The 10,860-nt window shown below is 40.3% G+C and overlaps 1 protein-coding gene across 1 annotated transcript in view; it reads left to right on the forward strand.

Annotated features, from left to right (window-relative positions):
• Nucleotides 1-9,161, forward strand: part of TNFRSF25 (TNF receptor superfamily member 25) — a 33,531-nt gene extending 24,370 nt beyond the window's left edge. The window contains exons 7-10 of the mRNA XM_029579159.1: nt 447-566; nt 1,074-1,105; nt 2,578-2,734; nt 5,484-9,161. Coding sequence (XP_029435019.1) covers nt 447-566; nt 1,074-1,105; nt 2,578-2,734; nt 5,484-5,761 — 587 coding nt within the window. The 3' untranslated portion in view covers nt 5,762-9,161. The remainder of the gene's footprint in view (nt 1-446; nt 567-1,073; nt 1,106-2,577; nt 2,735-5,483) is intronic.
• The last annotated feature ends 1,699 nt before the right edge of the window (nt 9,162-10,860 follow it).

The following is a 10,860-nucleotide window of genomic DNA, read 5'->3' on the forward strand; positions in this document are numbered from 1 at the left end:
GACTAGGGGGCACTCCATGAAGTTATCAAGTAGCACATTTAAAACAAATAAGAGAAAATGTATTTTTCACTCAATGCACACTTAAGCTCTGGAATTCATTGCCAGAAAATGTGATTAGGGCAGTTAGTGTAGCTGGGTTTAAAAAAAGTTCAGATAAGTTCCTAGCATAGAAGTCTGTTAATGGTTACAAATTAAGCTGATTTAGGGATTAGCCACTGGCATCAGTAGCATGGGATCTTTTTAATGTTTGGCTTTCCAGGTACTTGTAACATGGATTGGCCACTGCTGGAAACAGGATGCTGGGTTTGATGGACCTCGGTCTGACCCAGTATGGCAGCTGCTTATGTTCTAATATAAAGGAAGTGAGGAAATGGTATTGGGTTAATCTTGTCACATGATGGGCAAATTATTGTCAGGCTCTTTTAAAGCATCATTCTTGTTTTTAGATCCTTCACAGATATTTCTACTAATTGGAATCATTCCACTGCTGCTGCTGATGGTGATTATTGGAGGAGTCCTTCTATATCACCACTGGAGGAAGAGACAAGGCAGTTTTTCCAGCACTGGTCAGTACTGAAATCTAAGTCTTCTATGATACTAATATCGTTTGCTCTGTTTATGTCACACACAAGACCTTCATCTGTTCTCCTTCCCATGGGAGTCACGTGTATGCGTAATCATGTTTGGTGTTCAGGCTTTTCTCATGTCTCTCCTTCGTGTTCTAACATATATATATATATATATATATATATATATATATATATATATATATATATATATATATAGACGGACTCCTCCAATAATCACCATCAGCAGCAGCAGTGATGTGGCTTCTAAAGCTGAACAAGAAGGACATTGCTCTATGCAGGATTCTTCCCATAAGTCCAGGGTAGGGACAGATTAGGACGATGTTGAGAGCACGCCACAAACTTGTGTGTCCTTTGATTCAGCAAGTCCTTCCTACCCTTTAAAAATGTACCTTTTGGGAATATCTAGTTGACGAAGTGTTCAGTTGTATAATTTTAATACCTAGAAAAATTGTTAATCTTTTTTTTTTTTTTTCACATCGGCAGATGAAGACTTTAAACACTTCTCTCAATCATTGGTAAGTGCTCCTTTCTCATTCCTTACTGTTATTGCTAGCAGAGGACGACAGCATTTGTTTTGCTATAGAAGGTGCTGCGTCCGAGCAATAAATCTCTCCACCTCCTTGTCTTTCAGTGCCGCCTCTCAGCCCTCTTTATTTGCGTCTCTCCCTTTTTTTGAAACCTTCAGCCAAATCAAAGGATCCGTTTCTTCTTCTGCCTTCTGCCCCTTCATTTCTCCTGCCTGGTTCCCTTCATTCCTTTCGCAAGTGGCCTCACTCCTACACCTTAACCCAAGCCACCTGTTGGGGCCATGATCCCCAGGTTCTTTCTGCCCTGGGTCACGTCATCTGGGCAGGTCGAGGGAAGAAAGGCTGAGAGAGAAAGCACATCTCTTATTTATTTATTTATTTTTAATTCTTTGATGTAGCAGCTTCCTCCTCTTCTTTTGGGTTTGCATTCCAGCCTTTTGTCTCCTGTTTTTATATATGTTTGCTTGTTGTGTAATGTGAATTGTCCTGCTCTGTTTTAAGAGTGCAATTGTATTTTAGATTTTAACTTGTTACTTGTTAGAAGCAAGAATTTTAGGACTAGCAGGGTAGAAGTGTAATAACTAACTATATATATTAAGATGGAAAAATGTGACTTAAAATTTCATAAGTATCTTAAAGCTTGTTTTTTTGCTCAGGTTTATAATGTGGATTAATTTTGACTGATCATTGTAGTGACCTTTATATTAAGGTTTTTAAATAATTTTTATTATGATTTTGTTTAGTTATTGTGATTTTGGCTAGTTATGAAGTGTTTATTTTATGGTTTGTTTTATTATATATATTTTTTTTTAATTTAAGTTTTTTTTATTAAATTTTGTACAGAAAGTTTTCTTATGCAAGCCTAACATATTACAAACTGAGTATAAATCCCCCCCTCCCAATCTGTTTTATTATATTTATGTATAATTAAAGATCTTCATTTTCAGTTTATATTTTATTTTTCCCAAGAATTTATCAGTTTATTATAACCAAGAAAAACAGAAGATCATTGGAGAAAAAGAGGACTCATTTTTTTCTGCTATTTCATTGATAAATCTTTAGGAAAAATAAAAACTGAAAACTAAGGTCCACATGTGTAATATATTAATTTATTGAAAGCCTCTTTCATGGTATGTATTGAATTGGGGCATATCAAATAAATAAAATAATATATCAGTATCTATCTCTCTATGTAAAATCTCCCCCACATAATTCAGTGCAGCCATCACAATGATGGCTCCCTTTAGAATCCAGCTAACTTGCATCCTAAGTTTGGCCACTAGATGTTGCTGTAGAGCAATGGCTGAGACTCCTTGACCTCATAGGCTGTAAATGCTGCCTCCTCTTGAGCCACCAAGGCTATTATGCAATTGACTTTCGGGCTTAGAGGCATTTATGAGTTGTCAGCACCTATGGCTTCCAGTGGAGACATTCAAAACTGGTTTGTGTTTATCTGGCAGAGTTCTGAGCCACTTCCCAGCCTACTGGAGACATTCCAAGAACCCCAAGATTTTCTGAAGACGCAAGATAAGTTAATTGATAGCACCTGTCTCAGAATTTCAGAAAATATGCATTCTGTCGGTTCCATGACAGCAATAATGTCTAATGATATCCCAGGTGAGCAGGAAAGCTCTCGTCACGTGCTCAGGCTGTACAAAACTGCTTGCTACCATTAATGCTCGAGAAGCTACTCCTGCCCCATGCTCAGCTTGTGATTTTTTCCTGAATGTTAAGGTTTCTAAAACTATCTAATGTGTGCAAAAATTGAAATGCTCACCTGTAAATTAAAAATGACTTTTTTTGTTCAATTAAGTATCATAAATGATAAGTTTTTATGTAGAAATTTCAGCGTACTACTTGCAAGCACTCAAAAGCACACCCTCTTCAAATGTAATTCAAAACTTAGTAACCATGCTGACAAAAAGGACTAATATGTTACCAAGCTGCTGATGTTATGGCTTGGTATCCTATATTTGGGCCTTCAAACAAATTATGTCAGCAATTAAGCATCAGTCCCTTTATTTATAGAATTTGGTCTTCTTATCTTCATTGTTTTTACATTCTTATTAGAGATGTGCATTCGTTTAAAATGAAACTGTAAAATGCGACGAATAAGGCTAATTCATTTAATTCGGGGCGGTCCCGAAATGAATCAGGTGCCCCCCAAATGAAATAAATATTATTTGCTCATTTCATTTTAAAGTAATGATTCGGGCCTTGTTCTAGAACCAAAGCTAGGGCCGAGGCCTAAGGCATAGGCCGAGGCCCAAAGCAGGGGCTGCGGCCTATGCCTCAAGTGCAAGGCCGGGCTCTCAACGGAGGCTCGGGCTGATGCCGGGGCCTCGGCCGAGACCCCAAAAAATTAAACAGAAAAACCAATCCTTATCCATCGGGTAATCCGATGAAAGCTGGGTCCCAATGCCAGGGTCTAGGCTCGGACCCGGGCCCGATGCTGAGACCTGAGCTGAAGGCTGGGCCCTGGACCCAGGCCAGACACCGCAACCTGACCCAGAGGCTGCGGCCTTAGCCCAGACCCAGGCCTGATGCCCTGACCCAACCTGACCTGGACTCAAGCCCAGTGCTGGGCCGGGTCGCAGCGTCGGGCCAGGGCCCAGGATCCGGTTTTCTGGTCAGGCATAAGCCGGCGGATCCCTCCCGCACCAGGTAAATGGGGGCCGGGGGGGATCCTGGCCCTGGCATTTTTTCCGGTGGGAGGCCCAGAGAGGCCTCATTTTTGTTTTCGGCAGTTTTGTATTGGGAAGGGGGGGGGGGGGGGTGTTTCCAATTTTATGATTCTTTTTTTTTCTCACAAATGAAAATGAATCAAACAATCCATGACCTGAAATTTGTGAGAAAAAAACTTCACAAAAACAAACGGAAAATGAAAGCACATTTTTTTCTCCTGCACATCCCTTCGGTTCTGTTGGCGCTGTATATAAGAACGCAGAAATAGAAGCAAGTAATTTATGTCTTGTACGTGCTAGATGCTTTTCTTGCTTTGACTAGTACAACACTTTTGCTTTCTGGACTTCCAGTTTTTACTTTTTTTTGACCGGGTGATGGGAGGGTAGGCAGACGTTTTCCTCTTGTTCTTTGGGCTTCCAGGCTGGTTGGGATCCAGTGATGACCCAGGGGGTTTTACCCCCATCTCTTTTATACCCCATTCCAATTTGCTTTAGTGTGGTTATTGCAGTGACCGTCTTCTGCTGGCGACCACGCACTAGGGCCCTACATCAGGCCTTTAGATGTTGCCATTCTGCAGTGATTGCCTACTTTTCCCCTCCCCCCCCCCCCCCCCCGAGGCTGTGTACATTGCCTTTGCATTCCTGATTCTACTTTGTACCCACTATAGATTGTTACAAAATCCCTGCACAGGCCTACTGTGTTATCTTCCCCCATAACTCACTCGCAACACTGCTGTTAAGGCCCATACTGTTTAGACTCTCCGAAATGCATGTATGGATCTTGCTGCTTGTTAACGTCCATCTCTTGTCCGATGCCATAATACTCCTCGTGCATGCCTCTTGCTCTCGTACTTGTCTTTGTGTTCCTTGTACAAAACAGACAACTCCTCTTTCTCATGAGTTTTCGCCTCTACTGCCTACTTTGCGGAATAAGTTGCAGAGTTGCATGAGGCTGTCAACGTCTTTAGGTTAAAACTGAGACTCTGCCCTCATTGGGGGCAGTTTCCAATCTGTTCGCATTGGTACCAAATCCATGGTTACTTTCCCGTTGACGTTTGTGATGGGTACAAAGTGCTTGCAGGCTTTGGCACCCCCTGTAAGCACGAGTACTTTGTCCATGGAAAGTAACATGCATAAAAGTGGAAAATGAAATTAACATGACATTATTTTCCTCCTCTGACCTGAACCCCCCTCCCCACTCTAACTGTGGCCAAAAGTGAATGTGCCTGTGGTTTTAGCTGCCTTGCACTGCACATTGTAGAGTGGAGGGGTGAGGCAGAGGAGAAAACGTCCAATTTATGCAGGTAAATTGCTACACGTCTATGTGAATTGTTGGAAAATTGTCCTTTCTAAGCTTACTTTTCCTGCTGTTTCAGTTTTCTTCAGTTTTCCTTTCATGGTCTATTTATTTATTTAGTTTATCGAGTTTTATATACCGTCGTTCGGTTTCGCCATCCCAACGGTTTACAAAGTTTCGATGTTTAACAGATTTTCCAAAAGATTCATGCGATTGTTAACATAGATATTGTATGCAATATTAATATTTAGTGAATGATTTTGTACCAGCCCCCCACAGAAGATCTGAAACAATTTGAAATGGTAATGTTTGTTCTGTTTCTCCATCATATAGTGAGCAGAGCATACACAGCAGCTGCTTGATAATGCGTTTAACTTTCCCATAGGTCCATGTCCTTCTCTTCTCCAGCAGGGGGCGACACTGTATAGCATCATAGACGCTGTCCCTATCAGGCGGTGGAAGGAGTTTATCAGAACACTGGGACTGAAGGATGCGGAAATTGAAAGGGTGGAGATGGAATTTCCAAATTTCCGGGACCAGCAGTACGAAATGCTGAAGCGCTGGCATCAGCAGAAGAATGGGGCTTTGCTTTCTGTCTACCATGTGCTGGAGAAAATGGACCTGTCGGGCTGTGCAGAAGAGCTAAAGGGGAAGCTGGAGTGAAAGCTCACGTGAACCGCGCCACTTATCTGCACAGCAAGGACTGTTCTGACAACCCAAGTTCTCAACCGGAGGCGACCGAGAAAGCAATGAACCCGTTCAGTCTGAGAATTAATTAACAATATAATGAAATAGTTTGAATCACAAGACCTCCACTTTTATTGTGGTTGCAGTGGAATAAATCATGAACGGCATGATTCCTCGAGAATGAAGCAAGTGAAACCTCTTAGGCCAATAACGTAAAAAATATTGCTATTTATATTCTGAAACTGGACAGGTACTACAAGCTCACACAATGTACTGTATAATGTATTTATTTTATGTTAACTTGACGACTGGTACATAAGGTGATGTGGTAAATGATGATATGAAGCAGATTAGGTTGGAAAAAGAAGTACTGTATCTTTTATGAAGTCATGAATAGAGAATGCAGATTGATCTTTCTTCTCACAACTTTAGACATAGGGTAAGAAATATTGTGGTGTGAAAAATTGATGACCTCATAAATGCAAAACTAAAAATCATTATGACACCAACCAGTGATGCAGTCGATTGCCAAGAACTGAATGTCTCCTAGCTCTAGGTATGTGGTACTATTGGTAGGGTAACAGAAGCAAATGAAGGCTTTCAGTTATTATTTTTTTCACCCTCCTGACATAGCCAAAGCTCGCAACCTCCGCTCCTATTCAATGTCAAAATTAGGTTAAGGTGGTATGATGTCAATTTCCAGAGCAATCTGGGGAAATCCAAGATAGGGCAACAGTCAACTTGCTCATCCTTGCGGGAGATCACGATGGTGCTTACATTTATTTGGACAGCACCACTCTGCTCTCACTTCTGCCACATCCAGCAACCAATGTTTCAACTTGGAGATTTTTCGGTTGTAAAATAATTAGCTTTGTAAATTTTAATAATGCACAGAATGAGCCTTTAGCTTGCTGCTCTGCCCATGACAGATCCCCATAAATCTGTCTGTTAGGAAGCTCCAAAGCTCTAAATATACACAAGCAGATATCCCTTCAAACCAAGTATACAAAGAGAAATCAAGGGATGAAAATATTATTACATTCAATATCAAATACCAAAAGGGCCATTCACTAAAACTATTTAGAACACGACATCACTGTGATTAGTGTTATTCAGATGAGAATTGCTATTTTTGAACTTATTGATGACCCCTATAATGGGCACAGAGTAATATATAGTGAATGGTTGTCACCTCTGAAGCAGACGGCTTTGTACACCGAAACGTGGGCTCATGTTGGGTGTTTTGATTTTGGAGTTTTCAGTGAGGACGCAGAAGAAATCTTTGTCCCTATAAGATGAGTAACCATTTTCTAGATTTATATTGTTTAAGAATTGTGTAATAAATGATTTGAGTGTAGGTTTGGGTTTTTAATTACATTCATATTCACAATTAAAAACAAGCAACATATTTAGTCAAAACAAAAAAATGGCCTTCTGAACCGACATGAATGAGATCAGAGGTGTCCATTTGCTTGGGGCCCACTGCGTGGCGAGAGACCATGGATGTAAATCAGGTTTACACCATTATTTTTTATGCCGTGCTCTAAATAGTTTTATAAATGGTCCTTTTGGTATTTGATATTGAATTTAATAATTTCATCCCTTGATTTCTGTCTGTCTAGAAGCTACGAAGTAACAGATTGATTGACCTGAGCTCTAGCCTAGGGCTGTGCACAGATTTAAAAAAAAAAAAATGGCATTTCATATTTTTTATCCTTGTTTTGTTTTAGTGCATGTTAAAACACTTTACTGCATGCTCAGTTGTATTAAGGAGTGCAAAATGACAAAACAATTGTGGGGATATTTTTTCTAATTGGAAATGACACAAAAAAAATCAAATTTTGTTGGCGTTTTTGCTTTGTTTGGAAACGGCGGCACACCCCTACTCTAGACCAGGGAGCGCATTTCTCAGATTATTTCAGTTGAGGCATAGAATGTCTACCTCAGTTCTATTTTACATTCAATAAGAAAAGATTGATTAGCAGCATCTATAAACAAAGGCCACTTGAAAATGTTTTCCAGACCTTCAAATGTCATATTTGATTATGTACAGAAGTCCAGTAGGCCGTGCTTTCCTTAAGTTTCCTTCTAACCTTGCGCAAAAATGAATTGAACCCTTCAGCAAAGGTAACGATCTTCACTTGTATAGTTTTATGCTTGCAATAGGATAAAACTGGTACTGCGAGAACAGTTCTTTTGATCAGAACCTGTTGTCCCATCACCCTAATCTGATGGCTAATCTACATGAAAATCCAGCTCAATAGAAAATTAATCACATTCTCATGAACTTTCTGACAATTTATTTTGGCCAACATCTTGTAGACGTTTTCTGGAATTTCTTTGGCTTGGGACATAAAATCGCTCCAGGACCTCTTCTCATTCATATTCTACAAGACGTCCAAAAATAAAAGAGATGGACCGTGTACAGTAAACCAGGAAAGCAGAAAAATCTAAGGGATTATGCAAGAAGGGGCAGAAAAATCCGGAAACTGCAGAGAAGCCACCAACTGGAAAATCAGCAAAGTTTTTCTATCTAGACTTTTCCAATGATGATGGTGAAAAGCAAAAGTGTATCAGGGTAATTGTCTGAGTTTTACATGTAGGACTGAGAGTCTCATTTATGGATGTCCACAGGTTAGTCTTACTACCATCTTGGTGTTAAGGAATAATTTCTCAGGATCCACATAAACGAACAATTAATAGTCAGGGAGTGGGCAGTTGTGAGGTCTTCTTTCAGCCTAATTTGCTTGGTAGCACAGTTTTGGGTCTTTCCACTATGCTGCTGAGCTAATTATTGAAATCTTTGAAGCCAATGTACTAAAGTGCGCAGAACATTGCATGCTATTTTGCTATCAGGAGTTATATGCAAATGAGTTCAGTCTATGTAGTTTTTCTATGGACTTTAGCATGTTTAGCACATGTAGTTTAACTATGAGATTATTGCTAATGAGCTGGTTTGCATAATTTTGCATTACAGTCATTCATTAGCATTCAGATTGTGATAAAATTCAAAAGAAAAAGTTACATTAAAAAATCAACTTTGCATGCTAAATGGCTCAATAGCAGCCATTCTCCCACGGATGCAAGAGATCAGCAATTTTAGCATGCAAATTTGTCTTCTGTATTTTCTGCATTTTAGCACATTGCCTATGGTGCAGCCTGCTGCACCATAGCATCACCACTGAAACTATGGTTTGTGTTAAATAACCAATCTTATAGTATTTCTGAAACTAAAGAATACAATTGCTAATGGAGGGCATTGTGACTCTTGTACATTTTAAGTATCATTACTTAGAAGATGTAGACATTTTATGTCACTTTTTATATTAATACCGTATTATTTGCGGATTTCTTCCCTAGATGTGTTTGGCTCTAAATGTATAAAGAATGTTTGAAATATTGTGTAAATTAAAACAATTAGATTCTTGTTACATATCATGGATTTCTGATTGAATTTTTATGACAAAAAAAGGTATACATCCAAGCGAAAAAAAACTTCACTTAACTGACCTCTGTTTGGATTTTGATGGTGCCTGATCTCTGTCCACCCCTACCCTGGCCTGGACTTCAACCTCTTACTTGACTTTGTTTGGCCATGCCTTACTGACCCTCACATAAGCTCTGCCGGTATCTGGAACCCAAAGGTTCAGTCTGTGGAGAATGGGGCTGGTATAGCTGAAGCCCTGGACCCGGTCAGTTTGCCTGTAGGCTGAATCAACCATGCCACAGCTAACAGGTTCTCACTCTGTGATAGCCACCAATGACTTTATTCTCTGATGGGGCGACACTGGGTGTTGTAGTTGCATCGGGAGACCTGCGGACTTCCCTGGTCAGTGAGTTATCTCTGAGCCTGGAGAAAAGGAGGACTCTGCTGGGCCGGGCAGTGATGGTTTATGGTTTATTGGTTTTATATACCTTCACATCGGCATGGCCTTCACCGCGGTTCACATTCAATGACATAAAGGTGCTGGAGCAGTTGCAGCATAATGATGAGGCTACTCTGAAAGTCTCAGATAAGAGTAGAAACGGTGGACTTTGGCACTCTGCCGAAATTTCCTTTCACCCTGGCTGAGGAGGCCTTGGTGGCAGGAGATGGCTCTTGCTCTGAAATGGGAGCTGTGCCGAGGTAACTTTTCTAAGTCACAAAGCACATCTCTCCCCTGTTCCCTAAAGTGTTGGCCCAACCGCTTCTTATATCAAGTCACACCAAGAAGTTGGAGGATTTAGAAACCGAGAAATTTCTTTGATAAAGGATAATGCGCGCTTATACAAGTTGGAGAATTTTGAAAATATTATAAAAGTGCAAGAACATAAGATTGGAGTAATTAATTTTCCAAAGTCAGAAACAATGTCATCAGCTAAATCTGTATTAAATCGGCTGTGCCTTCATTGCCTGAGCCGTACCTACTTACCTGCACCCAAAAAGGAGAATTTGGGAAATAATCTCGTGCCGTCTCAAAAGCTGTCCAATAGTTTACATCCTTCAGCTTCGGCTATGCCTGCAGCCTCAGCAGTTAGAAGCAGACCGTGATTTGGGCTTTAATGTTAAATAGGCATGAATGGTTTTTCTTATTCCTGACTTTTGGTTGCTTCGTCCTGAAGTGTTGTAAATAGGTGCTTTAGTTTTCTCTCCGCTTTCTGTGTAAGTGCATAATAAGATACCAGATTGTGAAATGTGGATTCTGATCCTGCTCAATTGACATTTAGTTTTTTTTCTCCGTGACAAGCTTGCTCCTGGACTTGTGTTGGCCTCCCCCTTCTAGGGGTGCGTTGAGAGGCAGCGGTCCTGCCCTTCCGCTGACCTCCTAAGATGAGGAAGGCCAGCATGGTAATTTTGGTCACTTGCCTCTGTCTCTACAGTGGTACTGATGGGAATGCCTTTGCCCTTTTCAATCTCCGACCCCACGTGAGGTGGACTTTTGGGTGGAGAGAGAAAATGTTTCCTTTTTCCTCACTTCTGGTATTTTTCTTATTGTGACTTCTCAATTCTGAATGCCTTTCCTAAATCAGAGTTTTCTTGGTGTTTTTGTTTAAGTGTTATAAATAAAAAATTGAGGAGTTTTTAACCTTTAAAA

This window comes from Rhinatrema bivittatum, chromosome 15 (assembly GCF_901001135.1).
Source record: "Rhinatrema bivittatum chromosome 15, aRhiBiv1.1, whole genome shotgun sequence".
NCBI classification, from domain to species: Eukaryota; Metazoa; Chordata; class Amphibia; order Gymnophiona; family Rhinatrematidae; genus Rhinatrema; species Rhinatrema bivittatum.